A 27,091-nucleotide genomic window follows, 5' to 3' on the forward strand; every position below is an offset into this window, starting at 1 on the left:
ATATGCAATTTTGCATATTCGACGGTGATTTTATCATTGACTTCTTGTTTCAGCAAAGTATCAAGCGTGTCTCTCTCGTCATCCAGTATGTATGGTGAGAGAGACACACTTGATACTTCGCTGAAACAAGAAGTGAATGATAAAATAACCGTCGATGTAGATAGCTCAAAAAATGAAATAAGATGAAAATTCGACACTGCCAAAAAGGGACGGTATATCATGCATTCGCTATGCATTCATCAATACTGGAGCATGTATTTATTTATACAAGGTTATATGTATTGAATTCAGACCACGTGTTTAAATAGTTTAAGATGAAATAAAAGATTCCATATTAAAAATGACTGTTTTTCAGTGGAACTCCCTTCTGATATTGAGCTTCTTTCACAAATGGCATCCATAGTTTTCAATTTCCTCATTGCTCCAATCTGAAAATTCAAAACAATTTTCAAAATGCTCTTTCTTTCACACACACACATACATATATACACACACACACACACACACACACACACATATATATATATATATATATATATATATATATATATATATATATATATACATATACTGTATATATGTATATATATTATACAGTACACACACACACACACACACACACACATATATATATATATATATATATATATATATATATATATATATATATATATATTATATACACACACACACACACACACATATATATATATATATATATATATATATATATATATATATATGTGTGTGTGTGTGTGTGTGTGTGTGTGTACCGTGTGTGCGTATGGATGTATGTATGTGTGTAAGTACAGTATGTATACATAAAGTGAGAAATATGCATATAATTGGTCACATGTACAGTAATGCAATAATTCATTTCATCTTTACCTAAATGTGAAATTCATAACCTTTATTTCCTTTGATCTGTGTTTTCTTTGCACGAGACAAACTACATCTTTATTTGCTTTGTGTGACCAGTCATTTATTTATTTATTTTTTCGTGACTAATTTAAAAAGGTTCCGACCGAGTAGGTGGCGGTACATCAGCATACACGCCTACAGTATGTGAGCCAAAGAATAAAACTAATACTACGCTGTCGTTTGTGTGTTAGGTACTTTGCACATGGTACACAGAAGTAGTGTTTGTTGTAGTACAAGAAGAAGTCACGTGTTTAGTAAACATAATAAAAAAGGTGCAATATTGTACTGGAAGTTTTCTATTAACAAACTATGTACTGTACTTGTACGCGGAAGTATCACAGGTGCCTCCGAATCCAGGCCGAAACGCTGCCGTCAGACTGGATGACTCCCCGCCACTGAACATAGAGGGAGGTCCATGAATAGAATTATGGCATGACTGATATGAATACAGCTGCTTGAGTGATGATAAGAGATGCGGGCCATTCTACCTAAACTGACTTTACTGTAATAACTTTATGTTAGGGAAACCCAGCTTACCTAAACCATAGAAACATGCAATCATTGCTCAGTGAATTGCGCGATGGATTCTATATTTTACACTTAGGTAAAATGGGAAACGTTTAACCTGGGAATGCCACATTCTCCAGATTTTCAGTCATTTTCCAAATCCGAGCAAAAGTAACATCATAGTGATCTTAACGTTACGGTCCTTCAAATTTCATCGCATGTCCTTCCCAGTTTTAGAGTGCGAATCACATCTGCCCGTAGGATGAACTATCCTAAAATGGCTCCCACTCACCTAGTGTTTTGTACCCAATAGCAACCCAATATTCCTGTGATTACAATACGCTTTTTGCAGATGGGGTCTTTAGCAGGTATTTACAGCATGTCACGGAAAGGTCAAAATGAAAAAACCTATAAATATGGGTGCACTCGATTGGAAATTTCATTTTGCCAACCTGTCAAATTTTGATGAAAGGCCAACAATTTTATGAAGAGGCTTTCAATTTGTGGAAAAGCGCTTGGGAACTGAACAAACCAAACTGCCTCTTTGATGAAAAGTGCAGGACTGCTCAGAAGCAATCCAGCATCACATGACGTGAAAGTGAGTTGAGCACGCGAACAAAAAGATGTAATAATTATCCTTACAGAATAAAAGAGCGAAAGGATTTAAAAATTAAGCTGCATCGAAGTATCAGCTGGTTGCCATTAACTACAGCAACAACAACAACAACAACAACAACAACAACAATAATAATAATAATAATAATAATAATAATAATAATAATAATAATAATAATAATAATAATAATAATAATAATAATTTGTCTCAGTTCTCTCTCGAGTCTTAGGACCACACCCCTGGTTGATTTGTAAATCATCTTGCACTGAATAAATAGAAAAGGTAAAACAATTGATGAAGGAATATGCCTTTTGAGACAGTCCTGTTTTGAGAGAGAGAGAGAGAGAGAGAGAGAGAGAGAGAGAGAGAGAGAGAGAGAGAGAGAGAGAGAGAGAGAGATAATGTAAAAAATATTACATGTGGTGTTTTAAAATTAAAAATAGGCCTCTGTATTGCTGGTTGATGTTTACATGTATGCTATGATCATAAATCGTCATGGATATCAAAATAAGCCATCCTTTGGGAGTCTGTCATTTTAATTACCTTCACCAAGCCGAATTTTTTCAGGTCCAAACTCCAAACACACCAGGCTTGGTATATAAGTATTACCTGTACTGGGAGTTTATAAAGTACTGAACATACATAACTAACCGCTGAAACCTTGTAACAAATTTAAGAAGCGTATGTTAGGCAAAGATACCCAGTTTCCTTTCTACATGTAAATTTTCGTCAAGAGCCACCTCTTATTTTTAGATTAACCCTCGAAAATAGTTTTTACTGTTTGATTTCCTATATTGTCGCTTACTAACATTGCTCCATTCATTAATTGTTTTTACCCTCTTAACAGGTTTGATTTTCAGTTATGACATCAAATTTAGATAATTATAAAAATACTTGGAGATAGTGATGCAGCCCCGGTAAGGTGATGCTTAGTCCTACCAACTGTTAAGAAAAATTTATGTATTTATTTTCAGCACTATATACCACTAGAATTTTGGTTGGCTTGACATTTGCCAGAGATCAAATGGGAAAGGGATGTGAAAGTATTGCCCGAACTGGAGAGTATAAAATCAGAGGAAAACAACTGCGTGAACAGCGAACTACAGAGCAAGTCTTCATTTTATATGAGGAGGTTCAAAGTAGATTGAACATAGTTTTCCTTGAAAAGATCGATTCTTTTTTCTTAGCTCCTCTCCGACTGTGACTACTGTTTTCTTTATAGGCACAGGAAGCTGAGAAAATTAGAGTACTTGTCTCGCCAAGGCACACAGAAAAAAAAGTCATACTAAGTTGATAAACCTGGGATTTGATACCATCACTGATATAAGAAATAAACTACTACCTGGTAAGAAAAAACCACGCGGCTCTCAAAAGAGACGCTCTAGCATCTGATATATTTAAGAAACAGATCTCAGGCTGATTTGGATGAATCTGTGAGACTAAATCCCTACCAAATGTCAAGCCAGTATAAATGCAAAGTAGTGACGTCAGGACGAAGCCGAAGCATTTATCCTCGAACCAGGAGTGGCCGTTACATAGGCAACGACCCAGACTACTACTACATTGGATTAAATCCTGGGACAGCCCAAGTTACCCTAATTTCATGAGAAAATTTTGGAGATTGTGTGATAATTCACGACGGTGTGTCATTTTGATAAATGGGGAATTCTAAGATGAAGAATGGCGGTTATGAATATACCACACTGATGATGATGGTGATGCTGATGATGGTGATAGGAGGATGTAAATGATATGGGGTTCATTATACGGTTGGTGATAATAGTGAAAGATTGATTGCTGACGATGAAGCCAGTTACCGAGTACAAAAATGAAGGTTACAAATGTTTCAGTGAAGAGAGGCAAACGATGTCAAACAAACCACAAGGAATGCTGACTTTCAAGGTGCACGGTAAAAAAAAAAAAAAAAAACTACATGAAGTATTTTGAAAGGAAGGAAACATGAGCGTTCAGGTGAAATGTCAACAGGCTTTCAACCATAAACAGAACTTGAAATCAAACCATGAACAAAGAGCGAACGATCGACTACAGCACAGTGAGCGTTAGTAGCGTGACTCGATCACGAATTGAGAAGGGGTGTGGATTCTGGCGCAGGCGTCCATGAGGTGGTAGATTCTGAGTTAGGCACCTGGGGCTTGGGCTTGGTTGAGGCAGAGGTGGCGGGTCACACAAAGTCAATGGCATCTACTCATCTGCTAAACTGCCAGGAACCCATGGTCCCAACACAACGACCTGCCAGGACAGATGGTAAACTTCAGTGATGTCTTGCTAAGGGGCCAAAAGCTGTGATTTCCATGCGTGACTGACATAAGAACAAACACAGGGGAGACCAAAGGGAAGCTACAATAACAATGAGACCTTCTTTTGCAAGGAAATTTTCATTCACAATAGACAGAAAATTCTACAAGCGATGTAGATAAGTGTTTAACGTGAATGAAAATTTAAACATCGTATATTTGCTACAATGCTCTTGGAAAAAAAACATTGTGAATTACAGGAGGATGATCAAATATGAATATGTAAATTATTCATATACACCATTTTATTTAAGTAAAAACGTCAGGGTAATCCTGGTAACCTAACATGATGAAAGATTGTTGCTGCAATACTGAAGTCTGGGGCATAAAACTATATTGCTAAAATGGCATTGTTACAGGTATATGTGATAAATGAAATAAAGCATATACTTTTCTATAATATTACCAAGTAGAAAAATTGATTACCTCTTTTTTTTCATCCTATTTTGTACATTTACTAGAAATATTCTTGCTTCTGTAGACTTCAATCTTCCTACTGAAACAACTCCGTCTCATATCTCACAACATGAACGTTAGAAAAGTGATGATTTAGTTTGAGAATTTTTTGTTCATTTTACTCTCATCCTTTAGGTAATGAGCAAGTTAAAATAAATTGAGATAATACTGTATATTCAGTTCTTGCACGAAAACCTCAGTGTGTAAAAGGGACTTACCATCTTCTGTGAAAGTAGCCAAAGAGAGCCTATGCAATTTGTTACAGAGAACGGACCCCGGCACTTCCTTCCGAGATACCGTCGACAGGGGCACCAAAACATCTATGGAAGGAAAATGTATTTAGAGTCCAGCATTGATTGCAGGTCTTTCTGTTATTCCTGTATTGATTACTAACCTAAAATGTTGAGAGCAAAACGATGAAAGCTCTCAAATATGACGATCGGAAAGGGAAAATCTGATGAAGTTACAGAACAACATTGATGAGAAAGTGAGAGTAAGGATGGATGCAAACAAAGATGCAAAAATACGATGAGATTATTAGAAGAATATTGTGGAAAACTGATTGACATCATAACAATACCATATAAGAAGGTGCAATTTTCTCTTACTGATGTGATCGAAAATGCCTACTTTTCCTAAATCTCCCCTCCCAATCTTCCCTGCAATTAGATACATCTGCATTGCAGTGAATGAAGAAATAGGCATAATTTGCTCAACGGCGTTATGCACTGTTATGAATATCTTAATGGAATGATTAACAGATATTTGTAATAATCAGCTCTGACTATCAAGTCTAGTAAAGCGCAGCTGAATTTGGTTACAAAATCTGTTATGAGTGACATGTTAATCTAACCTTTACATTGTTATTGATGCATTTTCTCAGTATAGGATGAATAAAATGCACACCATTAATACAGTTCAATCTACTGTCACTCCTTTCAATTACATACATACTTATAGATCAAACCAATGGGTCAGGAAAGCTAATGTGGGCCATATTCGTACCGTCTATTTCAGTGCCTTGGTCCAACATATGTCCCTCCAGGTCATCTGGGTACTGAGCTGCCCGACGCTTCAGTTCCTCAACGAAAGTGCTGATCAGTGCATCCATCATAATTGCCTGCAAATAAATAACGATAAACATGAGCTTTTGGAGAACACAAGGGATCTTTTACTGAGACGATCCCTTTTCCCCAGATGTCACATCCCTATTTCCCCCAAAATCTAATCACTTGTTGTCAATCAGAGGGCTCACTTTTTACCTAATCCTACTAACAAAACAATAAGATAGACAGAAAAAACTAATAAGAATAGCCTCTTTTGTAGAGGTACTAAATGAAGCTACTTGTAGGCAGCTTTACCAAAAAGATCAATTGCAAGGACATTTCTTCACTTCTGAAACTGGGTTATGACGTTCCCTCCTGTTTTAGTTCCTTTTATTAAATGCATTTTTTTCAACGCCATAAGGGGTTCTGTCCGCAGTATGCCTTACAGCAAATCTCCAGATTAAGATGCATTGTCTGTCTGTTATTTTTCATTTGTTCCCTTTAGTCTTTATCTGCTTAGCTGCCCAACTTCTTGAACATTTCCTTGCTCCAGCGTTTGCCAATCATTTCAGAGTAGGCATTACAGGTGAACCCTGTGGGAGTCTGAAAATGGGACTCCGTGGTTTCGTTAAACTACTGCTACTACTATTACTACTGCTACCACTAATAATAATAATAATAATAATAATAATAATAATAATAATAATAATAATAATAATAATAATAATAATAATAATAATAATAATAATAATAATAATAATAATAATAATATCTCGTATGAAGACCCTCTTCAAACAGACTTCATTAAAAAGAATGGTTGTCTGGATGAGATTTTTCACGGCAGTATGCAATTTGCATGTACGTTGTCCAAAGTTCATATGTTTTTTCTAATGTTTTTGTAGTTCTTTCTACCATTTACAATAGGCAAATGTAACCAGGGGATACAAGCATGTCGCATTTGTACCCAAAAACGGGCTTGCAAAGTTTTCAAGAGTTTTTTAATGGGCTTCCGAGACCAGGGAGCTCTTCCTTTTAGCTGGGAACTTGCTGATTCATCCAGGAGAGTCTGGCTGAGCATTGAACGTGCTTACTTTACTGTCTGGTGTCAGGCCCTGGGAATCTAGCTTTTAGGGCATACTGTTTGAAGCTGCGGTCAGCTGAAGGGTTATCCCAGGGGCGTGCCTTGCTGCTTTCCTGATGGTGGTTGGTAGAAGGGGCCTCCTGGGTCACATTCAGTGATAATTTCCATTGAAGGATGGCGAGAGCAGCCTTGCAGTGGAGGCGGAAGTGGTCATTGTCACTGTCCAGGATCGTTGTGTTTCTAATGATCTGCTGGAATTATGGGGCACTGCTGTATTCCCTCATGTAGTGTTGGTCAACCTCCCCTTCATTTCTTGGAGAGGCGAGTTGTAGACATACCAGTGTAGGAATGACAGTATCTACTCTCAGGCCACAATATTTGGTAAACTACACCTCTCCTCCTCTTGGGATTATTGCTTGTGATGGGAATATTCCTAATGATCCTTATAGTTGATTACGAGGTCGACTTTTTGTCTACAAGGGTGCTGATGATGTTCTTTAGGCTGCCTAGAGAACATCATTATATTTCTTATGTTTGGTGTTTATGTAGTTCCTGCAGAAGAGCCTAATGGTTCCCCCATTCTTGTTGGGGGCTTGGTTTTCTTGTCAGGGCACTCCATTATCAGCATTTCTCGTCATTCTGGAAACACAGCTGTAAGAATACCCATTATCCACCAGGGTTGGGCGATGGGTTCTAGCTCATCAGAAGTGTTATTCCAGGAAGAACGGTGTGAAAGGACCTGACAAACGTAGGCATTTATGACTAAGGATTTGAATTTTTCAAGGCACTTACTATTGCTGTTGAGGCAGAGTCCAGTGTCAGTCTGTTTTCAGTGAACCTTCATCTGGAAGCTTTGAGGAATGATGGCAGCATGGACATCCAAAATTGGAATGGGTGCCATCTACGCTTATCTAACATGTGATATGGAGAATCAATTCTGCCTCTCAAAGGTGCAGTTAAGTGCCCCCAGCCCATTCTTGTCAGTTATACTGGTGAATGTATCATTAACCTACTGAACTAATATGGCTGTTTTGAGGATCCTGCTGAAGATATGATGCTCAATAACTTCCATGTAAAAGTTGGAGCACAACATGCCAGTGGCTACTCTGTAGATCTGGATTTACATCTGCCTTCATTGATTGACAAAAAGGTCTCCTTAGTGCAGATCTTCACCAGGCTCTGCAATTGGTGATGATGAAATGTGAGGAGGAGATAGTGCTAGCACATCTGAGGTGCCTTGAACAAGAATGGGATGCCCTTGAATAACATCCCAATAAGAATGCCATTGCCCTTGCCCTTAGGTTGCCCCAGATAGGGAATGTACAAGAAGGGACACCACATGCATCAACCTGACTGATTACCAGATCTCTGCTGCCAGGCATGTTCTTCTCCAGATGGGGTTGAACTGCCATATCTTGGAGGGTCCCAAGCTTGAGGCTAAAAGTGTTGAAACTGAGGTTCCCCTTGATTCCATCTCCTCTCTGGAAGACCTTGGCCTCATTAGGGCCACTGACGAGCTTCAGCGCCCTCTCTTGGTGGAGGCTCTGCTGGAGTGAGTGTCTCACCACAGCCATGTGATGAGAGAGATATGAAGGATGTGCCAAAGATTTTGCAAGAGGAAGGACATTTGTCATCTGCTGGGCATACTTAACAGCTGACTTTGTCCTAACTCGTCAAGAGGAGTACTTTCAGAAACTCAACTACATACTCGGAGACCATCCAAGTTTTGCTGCATTGTGAGGAACCCTGCTGACACCATTAGGAAAGAGGCCAGCTGAACAATCATAACAATTAATGCCGCTGCAGATGCTGTGCACCTACCCAAGATTATGAGGGATTTCAACATTGGCTACATCTAAGGAAATGTAAGAACCCACAAAGCCAACAACCCTCTTTGTCCCTGACTTTGATTTATACTAACTGGCCTAGAATTTTAATAAGATTTTGACTCCTTATGTTCCTAGTGAACTCTGCAATTCTTTGTCTGTAGAATTTCTTGACAGGTTTCATGCTGCGCTGTCCCAGGGCATCATCGCATGGTTGGACATGGAGAGTCTTTTCACCAACATGCCCACTACTACACTCTACGCAGGACTTCCTGGACCTGGCACCAACCAATCATTATCTTCAGCGCTCAGCAAGACTTTCCTGGATGAATCTAACAAGAGCCCCCTGGTCTCGGAAGCCAATAAAAAATTCCTGAGAACTCTGAAAGCCTTGCAGGCATAAATACATATTGCTTGTACATTGACTTTATTTACCTTTAGTAAATGGTAGAAAGAACCACTGAAACGGCAAGGAAAATAAATAAACTTTGGACAGCTTTTATATATATAATTTACCTGCTGTCATAAAAAAATCCATTAGGGAGACAGAGAATTTGCAATATGAGCTCAGTGATATCTAAACGGCCATTACTTTTAATAATAATAATAATAATAATAATAATAATAATAATAATAATAATAATAATAATAATAATAATAATAATAATAATTGTCGGCGTTTTCGTTTGAAAACTCTGTCAGTCATTTTCTGCCAACTTATTCCTGAGAATTTTCTCCATGATTCAGTTTCTCATTTCCTATGATACTGTATTCCTTCTATCCAGAGGCAGGGTGTATCACATATCACTTTTTTTCATCAGTTAGATTTGATAAAAGCATTTACCCGCCCCAGAAGTATTTGCATAAGCATGACTTTTGTGTCCACTCCAGAAGGTAAAAAGAAGTAAGTAACATTCTTGCCTGTTTCGAGAAGATTTGCAGGAGTTTGGAGAATCTTCTGCCGTTCTCCACAACGGCAAACTGTAGGAAGAGACAGGGAAGGCAGGAGGTGCTTCGATCGTTGCTCGGCCGGGCGAAGTCCCACGACAGTTCGTCGTAACGTAAACTTAGTAACACAGTCTGAGGAGAGGCGGGGTAATGCATAAGGTTCAACTCTTTCACAGCTCCATTTATGAGGTGCTTCATAATCTTGCCAAATACTTGAAACATCATCAGGGTATAACTAAAATTTATGTTCTCTTTCGCTGTTAGGTACTAAGTACGATCATTGCTGGAATTTTTTGTTGACTCCAAAGCATGTATATATGATCATGGTCAAATTTGAGACCATTAATGACTGTGGAAACCACGTTGCCAACTTTTCGCCTAGCTGCCAGCACGTTAATGATACGAGATATTTACATTTGAAATAAAATACTTTTTATACGTACGGATTTCTTTGGGTCAATGACGGTGACCCCAGTGGCATTTATTGTAACAAGGACTGGTAAATCAGGTCGTGGGAGCCACGAACTAACGCCTCGAGTAGGTTGTTCTATTTGGCCATGGAAGAACGCGCTCCTGTATCAAAGTACAGCAGAATATTACATCTGTTATTAACTCATAACTAGGTGTGCTCACCACCTGAAATATCCTGGGGAAACAAGACTTTACCTTGATGGTTCTTAGCTTTCAGCAGCAATATTCGTGCAACCAGGATTATATACATGCATACATACATTCACACACACACATACACACAGATATATATATATATATATATATATATATATATATATATACATACATATACAAATATGTATGTGCATGTCAATAACTGGACCTCTTTTAAACTGGATGGTATCTAGATACCATCGTGTATAAATGACGCCCAGTTATTAACTTTATTAATGCACAGAACAGTTGTGTAAGTGACAAAGTTTATATATATATATATATATATATATATATATATATATATATATATATATATATATATATATATATATACATACATATATATATTGCTTGACATTCATAGCTTACTTGACCAAACAAATACCTCATAATTTTACTTTACATGATTTTTTACAGACGAAAAATAAATAGCTACTAACTTTATATTTTCACGACAAAAATATTAAACAATTACAGTATAGGCAAGCTTTTGTTCATGGAAGACTGTAATCGCAAGTATACAAAAGAAATAAAAGAAATGAAAGCCAGTTGTCATTAAAAATACATTTACATACCTAACAATATCTTATTCCACAGGAAATCATTATTATGCATATCTAATGAACATGCAGTAGAGACATACTGTACATACCCGTAATAAGGCAAAGACCAGGAAAACTCTAAATATTTCCGGACCAGTTTTCTCGCAGTTACGTTAGTGGGAATAGACCGGAACTGCTCGATGACCCGGATTTCAGGGGTGGACTTACTGCTGAAACTGACCAGGTCGCTGAATTTTAGCCTGCACGCATGCTCCGGAAGGTAATCTAAGAGGCGTCGCCTACAGAAGGGCGTTTGTAGTTGCCAGAGAACAATACAAAAAACATGGTAGAAAGTCATTGGATTATTATTATTATTATTATTATTATTATTATTATTATTATTATTATTATTATTATTATTATTATTATCATTCAAAATGAGCAATTATCACTGACTTGTACTGCAAACTCCTACAAAAAAGAATGCCCATATGCGGAAAAGAGGAATCATAATGAAAATAACAACTCATTCAGGGCAAATTGTCAAACAAATAAAGAATGGAACTTACAAATATATATTCACAATACTAAACCAAGAAGTTGACCGACTGCCCACCTAAAGAAAGAAGGTGTGTGTGATGTGTGGTCATACGGCCCTAGCTCGAGCCTTGCTTGGATACCAGCCAGCATCTCGTAATCTGAGAGTTCGCAAGGGTATCTTGCTGACCTCATGTTCCACTGAGCTTCCTCGTACAGCAACTCTAAGATCTTAGCATCTCTGAGGGAGAATGGAATAAACATGAAAGTGAGGGTGGGTGAATTGACATTTCAAAACAACTTTGAATTGTTGGAATTTCCTGGTGTGACTTGTTTTAATGTAAATTTTGGACAGGTACTATCTCAAACAAAACCGCATTGTAATAACTGCTTGCACCTGTCTTTGCCAAAATAAGCAGCTGCCATGGAAATATCCTTTTCGTAATCAGAAATGAGCTCAAATGTTATTTCTTTTCAGGATGGACATCATTTCTTACCTGATCTTGACTTCGTCCCTTTTACTGAAAAACACGTTCCTCCTAAGCACCATTTTGGGTTCATAGGCATATCTGGCATCCTGAGGTCGACTTGGCATTTGCGTAAATCTCTTCAAGAGTTCACCCCATTGACGTCTTACTTCAAGGGCCCGCTGGTAAGGCTTTAACTGAATTTCTGTTAGAAAAGTAAAGGACGTCTACGATAAGAGGAGGGGACAATCATTTACGCACTTTATACCTAATGTACGTGAGAAGAGGTTCAACGAAATGTGCTACTTCACTTCTTTGGGACACTTGGCGCTGCATACTTGAATGCATGTAGCATCTACTGTATAATATTGTAATGGTACATATGATAGTGCAAAGTTAAATTATTTTTTTGTTTCAATAATCCTGACTGACCTCATCACATTCCTGTGTGTTGTGTATTTCTTTCAAGGCTGCACATTCCCTACCATTCTCGCAAGCATGATCAGAGACTGAAATATGAAATATGAAATAGAGGAAAGGAAAGTAGAGTAGAGTAGAGCTGTTACCTAGTACCGGAGAGACCATCCAGATAGCGAAGACCTCCATGGCCTGCTTTGGAAGGGCCACATCCTCCTCTTCGATGACCATCGCCTGCAGTTCTTGGGCCGTAATGCGCCCACCATCTTCAAGGCGCAATCGCACTGCAACTCGGGAGTGAAGGAAAACGCAGACTTCGACTCCTACAGGATATAAAGACGACATATTACTGATTAAAGCAAAATTCATGGTGTGCTCGGGTCAGTGACTGTATTCCCCCCTCTGCCGACAGGCTTTGATGTTCTCTTTCTGACTCCATTTATCTGGATCATTTCGATGTAATCCCTCTATTCTGAATATGGACAAACCAGATAACTACGGCAAGAATTAAATCTATACTGTGTTCATAATAAAAGTTTAACCTTACTGAAGCTGTAACAGGATATCAGGAGACCTTAGAATGGATTTAAGTGACCAATGTTGAACGTAACAATGGATACTGAGTTTTCTTCACTTATTGCTATATGATTAATTGTTATTATACTAACAGTTGTACTTAAAAGGGCTTCACAATCAATGTTCCTTTGATAAACTATAATTCTACATCCAGACATTGTAATATGGGTGGCGTTGCTCATGCACTGGCAGCACTGGACTAGCATTTGCAGGCCACTGCCCATCAGCCGATTCAGCCGTCAGTGAAAGTAAGGGCGAGGTGCTAGCAGCTTCATCCCAAAAGTCTTGCCGAGAACTGGCAGGGTAACCTCTTCTCACAGAGAAAGGGATTGTGGTAAAAAAATTAATTTGTATACATAAATTATAAATTTCCATTTAAAGAGGGATATACTTGAGCAATATTGATGCTAAAGCAAGACACTGAATTTAAAACAAACGTCATGGAAAAGATGAATAGCAGAGAAGGTGATTGCAATGAATGAGATCTAACTATGTCACTGGAAATTTTGAAAATCACCGTCACTCAGCGTACGAGGTTACACACAAGAATTATCACAACAGAAACGAAAATAAAAGACGACGTTGTCACCTGAGGGAGTCTCGCATAAACTAGGGATCCCACATCCTTAGTACAAAAACTCGAGCTTATTCTATTCTACTATTCACAGCCACCAGACCTACTGCAAGTGAATGTAAGATATAGCATTTCTAAAATGACAGTCATTGCAAACTTTTTGCTGCTTTTCCACCGCTTTTAAAAACACCCTCTTCCTTAGGCAAAGTTATACGAAACAGATCAAGTTGAAAACAAAATACGACAAACTCGGTATCTATGGAATTTACTATAAATTTCAGCCATACATATCATTGTCCACCCAAATGATCAGCTCATTCATTTCCCATCTTAGTGAGTTGCCATGGGTACACTAGATATAATCTCTTGGAATATATTTGGCCTCAAGCGGAACATTTCTCTCCTAAACATGTTCTGCAAAAAACTTCAAAGGCATCATTGCATTGCAAGAAACGCTCCTCTGGCCTCATGACCTTGCCATCTGCGATTTAGTGCATGAAGACTCCAGAGCTTTCTCGAACCCATCGATGCAAGTTACAGATCCCATCGTAGTCGGTCGCCCGAAAGGGAGGGGGCCTTTCTTTCCTGTGGCGCAAATCGCTAGACAATATGGTGAGTGTGTTGACCTATAAGAGTGATCAATCCTAATAATTAGTGTTTATATGCCCTGGGAAAAGAACAACAATTTTGATCATTACTGCATGATCCTAGGTGAGTTACACAGCATTATTCACAATTCTACTGCTAATTATGTTTGTATAGTTGGGGACCTTAATTCTTACCCCACAAAGCAGTTTTATAATGAACTTACTCGCTTCTGTCAAAATCATGCTCTCCGAATTAGCGTTGTGATGCTCCTCTCTCCCTCCTCCTCCTATACCTATGTACAAAATAGAACGGACACAGTCACAACCTCCAGGCTGGACCACTGCATCATCTCCCCTCAACTTCATGATGCTGTTGTGACCTGCAACATTCGCTACGATCTTGCAACGGGATATGATCACATCCCTTACAGGTGTCATTCAGTACCCCATCCCTCCCTACCGTGAACCCCCTAACTGATCACCCACCTGCTGTTAACTGGGATTTTAAAAACCAACAGATAACCAGATCTTCAGGGAAACCACAGAAACCAGGCTGCGGTCAACAGCTCAACCGGCAGACGCCTTACTGTGCACCAACTAAAAATGTAGAAACGATCATCACAGGAGAGATCTGAAAGAATTCTATTCGAATATCATTTCCGCTATGCTCGCCTCCGGCAGGGATACCTTTAGATCTCGTCAAAGCAACTCTCGTAATATACCTGGATGGAATGACTTGGTTAAAGATCTTTATACACATTCACGAGAAATGTTTCTACTGTGGAGGCAAAATGGTAGCCCGAGGGAACGACACTTTGCACTGCTAATGAGGCAGGCAAGAGCGCAGTTCAAATTTGCCCTTAAGCACCGCAGACTGAATGAAAAGCAACTAAGAGCTGATGCAATGCCTAGAAACTTAGAATCTGGCGATTATCCCCGCCTTTGGAAGGGCATTCAGTCCCTAAATCCCAAACTAAAAAGCCATCACAAAGAGTAGGAGAAGCCATCGGTGACGAGGCCATCGCAAGAATGTGGGGCGATCACTTCAGCACTATCCTGAATTGCATAAACGATCAAGACTCCCGCAGGGATGTAAATAACCTCCTTGCTGATAATATTCAGTTTCATTTCGCCGATCGTATTACGCCAGGTAACATCAGCGATGCCATAAACAACCTATCTAATAATAAATCGGCCTGCTGCGATGGTCTGCCTGCTGAAGCTTTCAAATTCTACCATCCGATAATTTACATTTTGCCAGCTGCTCTATTCAATGCGTGCATAATTCGCCAGTTTCTCCCGGACTCACTACTCTTAGTTCACTTAATACCACTGATAAAAAACAAGTTAAAGGATGCAGCTGACCCTGGCAATTATCGCCAGATTGCAATTACTATAATTGCGTCGAAGATACTTAAGTCTGTTCTTCTAATGAGACTTCTCCCCTTTCTACACACTACTGACAACCAGTTCGGCCTACATCCTGAAAGAATTGCTGAACTGTTGCCTATCATCAGCTTCTCCTGTTTTCCTATGTTTTGTAGATGTCAGAAAAGCATTTGACAGAGTAAACTACCTGAAGCTCTTCCTGAAGCTGCACAAACGAGGCACACCTCTATATCTAATTGGCATTTTATGTTGTTGGTTCTCCACACAGCAATTCTGTGTCAAATGGGGTAACGTACTGCTGTACACCTTCGGCTCCCTAAACGGGCTCCGGCAAGGGTGCATTCTCTCTCCATACATGTTTAACACGTACACAGATGCCCTGAATATCAAACTGAACTCACTCCCAATCGGATGCACTATCAACGAAACAACAATAAATAACGCCCGTTATGCCGACGATATGGCTCTGATTTCCCCTTGATCAGTGCAAGATCTCCAGCGACTCATCGACACCTGCCGCCAACATGCACAGGAATTTGATATCCTAATACAACGAAACCAAGACCCAGTGCATGTCGCTGCTCCCGAGATCGCTTAATATTGCAGAACCACTCATTTTTCTCGGAAACCATCGTCTGGAATTCGTGCATGAATTTCCGTATTTGGGACACATTATCACGGACGACCTAAAAGATACGGCAGACATAGAACAGAGGCGTCGTAAACTATGTGCAACTGGCAACATGACTGCAAGGAGGTTTGCCTTCTGTCACCGAGAAACGAAACTGCTGCTCTTCCGCTCATACTGCTACAGTATATATGGGTGTTCCCTTTGGACGAACTATACCCGAGAGACCATGAGACGTATCACTGTTGTTCACAATTACATTCTGAGACGCCTCACAAACACTCATCGCTAACACTCAGCCACGCAGATGTTCATAGAAAACTGCCTGGATAATTTGAAAACCATTGTGAGGCGAACAATGTCCAGTCTGATCACCCGACCGAGAAACAGCAGCAATTTGCTCATACAAAGCATCCTAAGCAGTGAGGCAAGAAGAAGATCTAAATTGTGGGAAAGATGGAATAATGAGGCGTCTATTCCTTAAATGACTTATTCTCTATTTTTGCAATTTTGAAGTGTCATCTCCAGAATCTGTCATTATTATTATTATTATTATTATTATTATTATTATTATTATTATTATTATTATTATTATTATTATTATTATTATTATTATTATATTTCTAAGTTTCTTGTTATTACTGGTATTTTTACTTTTTATTATTACTGTGATTAATATCACTGCAGAGTTTTGCAATTTTCAATATTCGTATTTAGCCTTCCGGACCTGACTTCTGTAACCACCTAAGGTCCCCAGATGGAAATTAATCGTCTGCAATCTGTATCTTTTATTGTTATCATTTTTATTTTTTCTATTATCTCCGTATAAATACTGTCATTACCGTTATTGTGAATTCTATTTTTTTCTATTTCTACAGCAACTGTGGATACTGCTGATAATTATTTTGATCATGTTACCTTATGTGTTTAGGTTGTGTGTATTGTATTTGTATATTCCATGTATATGGTCCTGAGCCGAAATAAAGAATATTATTATTATTATTATAATTTCCAGTCATGCTATAGACTGCTTACATAGGGACTGAGGATCATATAGCATTCAGTTAGTCTTCGAGCGCCTAAAGTCCGGAACTTACATGAACGCTTTTAGTGCATATGTGCTACATAACGTGGTACACAAATTAAACTTCACGAAAATGAGCTTGGGAAATCTCACTTGATTCAAACATTGCGTCCAGACAGACCACTCACTTTTCCTCTCTGGTTCGCTTTTAATGGTGTGCTTCTCCATTTCTTCTGCGTGCGTGACTACTGCCTGAGGGACCGAGGGATGCGTGGCTGAGGTTGTGGTCGTCGCAGTGGGCATCGTATGAGGGGCCATGGGCGCAGTGGTCGTCTGTGCTGGTGTCGGGGTGGCCATAAGGTGGGTGGATGGGCGGCGGGTCTCCGGGTCCAGAGTCAAGGGCGGGACATCGAAGGCCGGAGGTGGAAGGCCCGGATAGAAGCCTGCTGCCTTGTCCAGGTGGTCGGCGCTGCCTTTGTAGTCTCCCCGAAGGAAATCCGCAGCTGCCCTCTCTCGCAGGAACTCCCTGAAAAGATGAGAAAGACACATACAGTACTGTACAGTACATGTTCGTCAAGAAACTAATGAGTTTCTGTTCACGAAACTAATTACAGGGTGAACAATAAAACTGCCTAGTCTTCAGAAGTAAGTTAATTATTTTGATTGTTACTTTTCCAGTGTAGCTGGAAGTAATTTCTTATTTTGAGCCAAGAATTGAAGAGAGAGAGAGAGAGAGAGAGAGAGAGAGAGAGAGAGAGAGAGAGAGAGAGAGAGAGAGAGAGAGAGAGAGACTTACCTGGAGATGGTGGCGGATCTTGGGAATGCATCAGTCTCACCCCGTGGACGCCTAGTACATGTGAGAAATAAGGTCACATTAATGCAGAATATTTTTCATATTTTAAATCCTTATTTCAGCTATATTTTATACCATTCATAACTCAAACCGCATTCACTTAATTTCAAAGATACAAATATTTTTACTAAAAAGATTGAAAATTTAAATCACGTCCCTTTCAAAATTCCTAAAAATGTGACCTGTGGTTTAGGTTAACTAGTCCAACATCATGCATAAGGGTTTATAAACCCATAGGAATATTCACTGAATTCGTAGGTATCTTTTCATTTCACTTATTCATCTTTTCATAATTTAAACATCTTATATTTTTCGCGTTTTTCTTCTTTTTTTTTGCCAAGATCACAGTCTAAAATGTACAGAAAAATCGCGTGAACATTTTAACTTGATACACAAATGAGTTTCTAAAGAACCATTTCATCATTCCTTAAATTAGGCAAAACATTGCAGAATTTCTGTGGTAATTCCCACGAAAGGGAGCTACGATTCCATGCCTAGTTAACCACACCAGCGAATGAATCCAACTTCTAGAGCAACATTCTGTGATACAAAAGGCTATGGTCCTTCTAGGGTGTATTCTATTCTAGAGAATAGGTGCTAGAAAGGCAGTGCAATTGAAGGAAATTCTCAAAAATAAAAAAAGAAAAATGTGCGAGAAACGAAAAGATAAAGGACTCAAGCAAAAGAGCATGACAACATGAAGGTCTCTGAAATGCATTAGGGACATATGGAAACTCACACTCAATATACGATTACGTTTACTAACAACATCCGCTTCCAAAGCAAATATGCCTCACAGTTATGAATACTGTACTGACGTGTTAAGTTCAATTTATTGCTGGTAAACTTAGGACAGATTTACAACAAATACAGTGACACACAAAACACTCATGGTACCTTATACAACAAGGGTAAATTTTGTTTTTTTAATGCTTGTGTAATCATTTTATAAAATACATAGGCCTACATTGATAAAAATAGCGTCACTCATTTCACCCTCTGGCTCAGGACCGGATTCAAAATTCACCAAATACGAGAACCGAAGCAGTTAACTTTAGGCAAGGTGGAAATGAACGGTTTCCTGCTTCGGAACTTTGTACTCTGTGCAAGTGTAGCCTACATACAAATGTATGTGAATCGCACATTCTAAATACATTCGTGCACTTAAACACATGATTTCAAAAGAAAACGAAAAGAAGGTATTTATGATAGCTTCTAAAGCAAAATCATAAAAGTGAAAAATATAGTTTTTTCTAATATTAAAACTAAAATTCAATTAGCAAGCCATCATTCGGAACCAATCAGGGAACACAAAGTCGGATGCTGGTCCCCTACTTTGGGGTGAATCTCCACTTTCGTTCTTTGAGGGGGAGCAAGGTCTAGGTCTAGCCCCTCCTCCAGTCCTATCAAGCACTCTCCAGTCTTACCTTCGCGTCCTATGCAGCCAAGATTATGGTTGGAAATATAAGCAAAATGTAAAGAAAAGAACAAAAGGGGAGTTTCAAATAAATCATATTATTATTATCAAGAATGGTGACATCAATGAATGGTAGACAGAGCAAATAAGCTTACTACGAAATATATTTCCAAAGGACTACACAGAAAATGGCAACTATGAAGTCTGTTAATTTTCTACCTAGTTCGCCTCTCTTCTACATAAGCTCAGCTCATCACAGTTTTCACTGTCAGCTGCAATTACTACGACTATATAGGCTATCACTACATGGACAAGCTACTTTCAAAAGACAGTCAGAGGGATGTGCGCGTGTTCTTCCATTCAAAAAGTTCCGGTCCTTTCTTGCACAGTTTTAAGACAATATCACTCACAATATCACAGCAAACCCAACAAGAACAATGTTTTCCACAGACGATTAGACATTTTACAGAGTCTATCAGTACAGTACAGTGGTCAATGAAGTGTCCCATTTCTTCTTGCTAAAAATCCAAATATCTTTAAGAATTCCCTTTAGCTTACTGGTAGCCTACACAGTGCTGCCTTAATGGGTATGGTTCCTTGTAGCAAACGCTATCTATTTTTAAAAGAGTTTCCTATTTATTCTTATGTTTAAAAAATGACTAGACGTCATTCATGTTTTCACAAATGACTTACATTTCATTGCAGCTCATCGTATTAATCATTGTCTCTTGCAAAAGACATTTCTCTTCCAAAATTAGACACAAATTTTTTTAGTTTTCAGCATCGTCCCACTACAAAATTGACTGACATTTATATCAAACAACAACTTTTAATTTTTTTTATTTGAAAATGCTGTAACTATATTGCTTTCTCTCATCAAAAGCATTAACACGCATTGATTAAAGAACATTAATCTTACATTAGTTAAAGCTAATCTTACATTAGTTAAAGCAATGTAAAAATGGGTGTATTTTTACATTTGTTTCTAGAAACAAAGACCAATAAGCTATTGAGCTGCATATCAAACGTTATCGACGAGTAGGAGCAGCAAGCGATTCTTTCGAGATTATGATTACAATTAACGGTGGTACTATAGCTTGATATCTGCCGAGCTGTTCGCGACCTAACAAAAATTACGATGCTATCTAACAAACAACCCAGTTAATGCCTATGGCAATCACTTCCTCAAACTATATACACAACTATTTGATCCCCCAGGGACTAGTACTAATCATGGCGAAACAGTGACTCACCTACAGTACACTGTTTAGTACTGGCCCCTGAGGGGTCAAATGTAGAAAATGGATGGTAGATATCATACTATAGTAGCACCCAATTGACTACAGAACATATCAGCAACTGAGTACCTTATTAGATAGCATTCAGTTAGTAACTGAACTTTCTTTAGAACAAGTGGCGAAGGAATGTGCTGACAATTAATTAACAGACTGGCTGTTATGAGAGCGACAACGCCACTGTCAAAATATAATTGATGTAATTTTCTTTTATATCATTTCCCCAGGACCGTTTTCTGTTACAGTGGGCATCCCGGCCCCCCCCCCACCCCCCTGCCTCCAAAAAGAAAAGACTCGGAAATGTTCTATTACGTTTGAGATTCATTTATACAGTGTATGTTAATTTCTTACATAAGTTTAGTTTGCTGAAATGTGTCAACAAAATCTCCTGCAGGGAATTTGCCTACAGAAATTTCCATCTAGTCAGGTTCAGAGATCAGTAAAATAACAGACGTAATGACTTATGTGGAGAGTAATGAGTGACATGGAGGTCTTATGTGATGGTTCTGATTTCAGATGCTGTTACTATTTCCTTTAGTACACTCAGCAAGGAAAGTGAGGATACAGTTTTTTTTAAATCTTCGGACGTATATTGCTAATTAATGCGACATCTGGCAACTTTAGAAGGGGGAGGAGCTTCAGTCTTTATGTGTCTGCTTGACCTCCTATAACTTTCAATCATATTCCACGGTTCTGAAATCATTGATACTTAAATGCAGTAGTAAGCTTTACAGTATTCGTTCAAGTTGTAATTTACAGCGACAGTTCTGAGCAAAATAAACATTTTTCGACATAACCTACCAAGTAACCTTACACAAATGAATTTATGACACCACAATGAACGGAATGCTTGCGTAATCAGAAACGCGATCTTCCATAATGAAATCAAGAGTTAAATTTGAGCAATGTCCAACGAAAAACATGGGGAACAATAAAGGAATGAATGCAATGTTATGATGAGAGAGAGAGAGAGAGAGAGAGAGAGAGAGAGAGAGAGAGAGAGAGAGAGAGAGAGAGAGAGAGAGAGTTACTGTTGTGTAAGCCTAGGCCTATATGTAGAGCTACTCATTTCATTATTTTTTTTTTTTAGAGATTGAGTGATACTATATTTGTATATTAAGTTTTAGCAATGGATGAGAGAGAGAGAGAGAGAGAGAGAGAGAGTTGTGTAAGCCTGTTTTATAAGTATAGATTGAGTGATACTATGTTTGTATAGTATGTTTTAGCAATGGAGAGAGAGAGAGAGAGAGAGAGAGAGAGAGAGAGAGAGAGAGAGAGAGAGAGAGAGAGAAACTATGGCAACGTCAAGAAACATCCAGTTACTTGTGTTTTCCCGCCGAAGTTCTGGTGCTACTCCGCACATCATAGAGAACGCTCTTGCGGATTTAAATAGATTTGGTCAACCTACTCTAGCTGTCACATCATTTACTGCCATTAATTCCAGCTGACCTTTAACACCGTGAAATATAAATATGAATGTGTAAAAATTAAAAAAATTATCATTACCTTGTATGATGATGCAATAATAAGCCTATTCATAATGGAAAACGAGTAAATATTGCCGTTCTGATAAACAGTACTACACCGAGATAGTACTATCTTTTAGATCTCTATGAACAAAGTCATCTGAGAAATTCTGATTATTTCGGACATCCATGGTGGTTTTAAGTATCTGAACGTTTTTGTTCTGCAGATTTAATGTATATGATATTTGCATTGTACTTTCATATTCTAGAGTAAATTTACCGAGATTATGTGTTTTCTGTAAGAAAAAAATTAAAATTCGATGAACGAAATCTAATGAAAACTGTATCCTCACTTTTCTTGCCGAGTGTACATGTCTTTTATTGTTGAGTAATACACTACACGTTGCATGTTTGATAAATTAGTTATGGAACTATGAAATTTGCTTACGGTAACGCAGTTAAAAACTTGAAATTCCTGTAAAGGACAGACATTCTGGCTAGGCCAAAATGAAGTGCCCTCCTCACTCACTCTTCTAGCACCATGTAGAGTAGATGAGTATTTTGTATGTGTCACGGGCGACCGTCCTGTTAGAGTCGGCCATAAAGCCTTAGGTAATTGCAGTGTTTTTAAAACAATTTGATCGATGCCCATCTTAGTAGATGTGGTGGGCCCCCTTCCCCCATCAGGCGGGGCCAGATATCTCCTGACGATCGTCGACCGCTCCACCAGGTGGCCTGAAGCGACGCCGATGCATGAAGCCACCGCCAGTGCATGCACTGAGGCCCTCCTCTCCAGCTGGGTCAGCTGGTTCAGTGTCCCGGACCACATAACCACTGACAGGGGTCCTGCCTTCCTGTCCGAGCTGTGGTCCGCCCTGGCACGCCTGTTGGGAACCTCTCACCACACCACCACCGCCTACAACCCCGCGGCCAAACGGATTGGTGGAGCAGTTCCACAGGTCCCTGAAGGCATCCCTCATGGACCGCTGCACCGCCGAGGATTGGAAGTACCAGCTGCCTTGGATCCTCCTCTGGCTGAGGACCGTCCACAGCAGAGAAAGTCTACGGGGAGCCCCTTGTAGTCCCGGGCGAACTCGTCACGGGAGATCGCCACAACCTGACAGTCCAGAGGTTCCGTGACACAGTTGGGAAGTTCGCCCCCCTGCCAGTGGACGTACACCGACAGGACAACACCGTTCACGCCTCCCGGCCTGTCCTCCACCACCCACGTCTTCGTCAGGAACGACACTGTCTGCCCGCCCCTAACCAGGCCCCAAGGGGCCCTTCCGCATGCTGGGGCGGAACACCAAAGCATTCCGGCTGGCCGTGCACGGGAAGGACGATTGGGTGTCTGTTGACCATCTCAAGCCCACCCTGTTGGAGGAAGTCATCGACGATACCACGCAGCGCCCTCCGCAGGGACCATCGCCCCCGCAGCCAGCCCCACCCAAAAGGAAGTCGCTTGGCCGCCCCCGGAAGCACCAGGGCAGTGCCGCAACCAGCCGCTCCCGCTCACACCACACCCCCCAGCTTACTTCGCAGAGCCGTTGCACTCTTCAGCGGCCCAGCAGATACCTAGTTTAATCAGACGTTACCCACGTTTTGGGGGGGGGGAGTATTGTAAAGTCCCCGCTCAACGGGTTTCTGTGGTGAACTACCCGTTTTCTACAGTGACTCTCCTACAAGCCTAGGTCAAGCCAAATAACCACATTTTTATCTATGTAAATACGTATCTGTCACTAACTTATTTATGCTTGTTTACTTTTTATATGTGTCAGAGTATTATTGTGTCAATTCTTGTAATCTGATCTTTTATGTTATTTGTGTTTGCCTGTCCGAATTCACATTGAGAGCAATTGACCTCGGGTCACCTGTATCCTATTATATTCCTTTGTACGACGTCCGCACGCCGCTTTATAAGCAGCCTGCTTTCCTAATAAACCAGCAGTACATGTCCACCTGCTCATTATTTTGCACCTCTTAAAGGCATATTTAATGTTAAAAATTATCATCTGTTTAAAGATCTTTCTATTAAAAGAAAGAACTTTATTTTAAGTTAGCAAATAAGATATAATTATAAAAAATATTATATAATATACAGCTTATTTTCTTAAATTAGATATAGTTCGCTTCACTGAAGGGTGGTGAAATGCACTGTCGTATGAGGGTCGGCTGGCACGCCTGCAAGGCCGAACGTTCAGTAGACCAGTTTAGATGCACGATAACGTCTTCTAACATATGCCAGTTTTCTTTTTAATGCAATAAAAAATGCCAAATTGAAATAGAAAATTTTTACAGATATGAAGGAGAATTCAGATATATCAGAGAAGGAAATTGGATTTTTTTTTTTTTTTTTTACAAATGAATGGTTTAATGGGCGTCACATAGGCCTAGAATGAATGATAACTGATAACGACATGTGGGAACGGAGTTATCGGTGCTATTGGGAATTACACTAAATGTCAAAAACTGAAACTGGTTAAAAACCCCACTTTTACTGAATATATGGCATCAACATAATTTACTGTTGTTTTTCTTTAATTGCGTTTGAAAGAATATATTGACTTATCTTAAGAAGTTGTTCTTTAATTATATTCTAAAGTATTTACTGAAGTTTCATTAGTTAATATTTTTCCACTATACGAAATTTTTTGATGATACATTTCAACCTCTTGCTCACTATCAATATTATTTACCACCCATTACGGATGATAATATTTATGGAAATGCATTATTTTTGTTTTTCTGTTTTACCTCATTATGAAGAGTATAAACATTTTCCTCTCAACCATACGGTTTCAGGATTAGGTCAAATGGACAATTCAAGGAGGACATTCAACACTGAAATGATCAATTATATATTTGCATAACGGCTGTAAAAGAACATATTATTGATTATGAAAATCTAATACCACACAAATAATTATAAACAAAATCATACTGTATATTATAGGACTCCCAGCCTTTCACAGATCAGGCAAGGATCATTAGGCCTAGCCAAATGTTTATAGGTTAATATTCAACATTTTTTTATATTTTGGTTATCATAAATGAACAAAATGTAATAAATAGTTTTGTTTATAAGGCTGTATACGCAAAACATATAACCTACAATTTTGAGTCCTAAAATAAAACCTCCCTCCGACCGAAAAAAATAGTTAGGTCAGGTCACAAGGAAAAATGAATAACAATTCTTGAAGAAAAAAAAACATACAAAAGAACGATAATAATTTTAATTTCCTTTAAACAGAATGTTATTTAGCTCAGCTGCCATAATATACATTACCTAGTGACTCAGTTCCTGTGTTTTAAACTAAGCCAGCCTTGTGCAGGAAAAGACTCTTGCTCTAGGCCAACCTGTAACCAAGTAACAGAAACTTTGTCACCATAGCACATCATGAGCCTGCACGGCCAGACGAATATTTGCCAGATACTGCTTGCTGAGCACTGCCTATTGTCTGAAACATTAAAGGAACTGATGCAATATTTTGCATCCCAATGGTACCATCAAAAAGGCTGTAGGCTACCTGTTGTGGGGCTGGATTTCGTGATACAGACTGACCACAAGCCAATTCCATCATTCAGGTTGAAAGACTGAAAGTCCTTAGGATCATGAGGTGGGCCTTAGCAGTCTAGAGGTAGGCTACGTATGTACTGCAGAGTGGAGAGCTTTCCAGGAAAACTCAGTATTGGTGCAGATTATCTCAGAAGGCTAAATTGCAAAATTCTTTTGAGATAAATTTGATTAAGGGGTGTGGTGTGGTGTGTTGTCAAAGTATAATTTGTAAGACTGCAGTTTCCTTTTGTATAGTTCCCTCCAGCACCATTTTCCGTTGCAGTGCCGGGAAACAAGAAAATAAAGACTCAGTCACCTTTGAGATTCATTTATATGTTAATTTTGCACATAAGTCTAGTTTGCAGAAATGTGTCTTATTAAAGAGTTTGTATTTATCTATAATTAGTTTAAAAGTATGCTAAAAACGATTTTCTCAGAAGTTTTATGTTTATAATTTTGTTTTTTCAAGATATTCCCAGGCTACAGACTACCTTAGGACGGTCAGAATGTTTTAACTTCTGCGAAGTGGGATAGCAGGGAATAGGCTAGATAGAATGTTCGAATGAAGGCTGAAGCCTACTCTATATGGGCGACCCGGGTGTGGAATTGTCAATCAGTCAGTCAGTCATCACTAGAGAGAGCAGGCCACATACATGTCACATACAAAGAAGAAACCCTTTGCTTCATTTGGAACAGAAATAGCTTTGGCGGCAGCTTTTCCCCCTTCTAATGGAAAATAGAGCAGGGAAAAGAAGAAACAGAGTACTATCATAATCTCCAGACCGAATCCACTAAAAGTGTAAACACACACTGTGAAGAATTGAGGGTTCAGTGAATAAATTTAATATTTTATCTTTTAATAAATGTTTTAACCACACTATTTTATAAGCCTCTAGGCCACTTCCTACCATGATATATATATATATAAATTTTTTATCACACCGTAATTTACATACAATCATGAATATATATATATATAAATATATATATAAATGTCAAATTCATCACAGTGTGATTTATATACAATCATGAAGCCTTGGGAATATCTGCAATGGAGAATTATCACTGAAGGAGAATTTATAAGTGATAAAGGGAGTGGTACTGCCGGGTCATGAACCCTCGACACAGAACTTATCCAGCAACTCCAGTCGACGTTACCAATGAGCTATCAAGAGAGGTATAAGAGAATGCTGGCAGTACCAATCCATTTATCACTTATAAATTCCCCTTTGGTGATAATTCTCCATCAGAGATATTCCTGAGGCAGCGTGAATTTGATATTAAGCGACATTTGTAGCTTTCGTGATTATATATATATATATATATATATATATATATATATATATATATATATATATATATATATATACACACATAT

General features: G+C 38.8%; 1 protein-coding gene across 2 annotated transcripts in view; it reads right to left on the reverse strand.

Annotated features, from left to right (window-relative positions):
• Positions 1 to 989: 989 nt before the first annotated feature.
• LOC136836337 (FERM domain-containing protein 8-like) overlaps positions 990 to 27,091 on the reverse strand; it is a 46,047-nt gene continuing 19,945 nt past the window's right edge. For both annotated transcript variants that reach the window (XM_067100516.1, XM_067100525.1), the window contains exons 3-13: positions 17,923 to 17,973; positions 17,315 to 17,652; positions 12,498 to 12,671; positions 11,962 to 12,136; positions 11,544 to 11,705; positions 11,038 to 11,226; positions 10,160 to 10,289; positions 9,690 to 9,848; positions 5,821 to 5,935; positions 5,034 to 5,135; positions 990 to 4,294 (exon numbers count right to left, since the gene is read on the reverse strand). In XM_067100516.1, the coding sequence (XP_066956617.1) occupies positions 4,251 to 4,294; positions 5,034 to 5,135; positions 5,821 to 5,935; positions 9,690 to 9,848; positions 10,160 to 10,289; positions 11,038 to 11,226; positions 11,544 to 11,705; positions 11,962 to 12,136; positions 12,498 to 12,671; positions 17,315 to 17,652; positions 17,923 to 17,973 (1,639 nt within the window). In that variant the 3' untranslated portion in view covers positions 990 to 4,250. The remainder of the gene's footprint in view (positions 4,295 to 5,033; positions 5,136 to 5,820; positions 5,936 to 9,689; positions 9,849 to 10,159; positions 10,290 to 11,037; positions 11,227 to 11,543; positions 11,706 to 11,961; positions 12,137 to 12,497; positions 12,672 to 17,314; positions 17,653 to 17,922; positions 17,974 to 27,091) is intronic.

This window comes from Macrobrachium rosenbergii, chromosome 4 (genome assembly GCF_040412425.1).
Source record: "Macrobrachium rosenbergii isolate ZJJX-2024 chromosome 4, ASM4041242v1, whole genome shotgun sequence".
NCBI lineage: Eukaryota > Metazoa > Arthropoda > Malacostraca > Decapoda > Palaemonidae > Macrobrachium > Macrobrachium rosenbergii.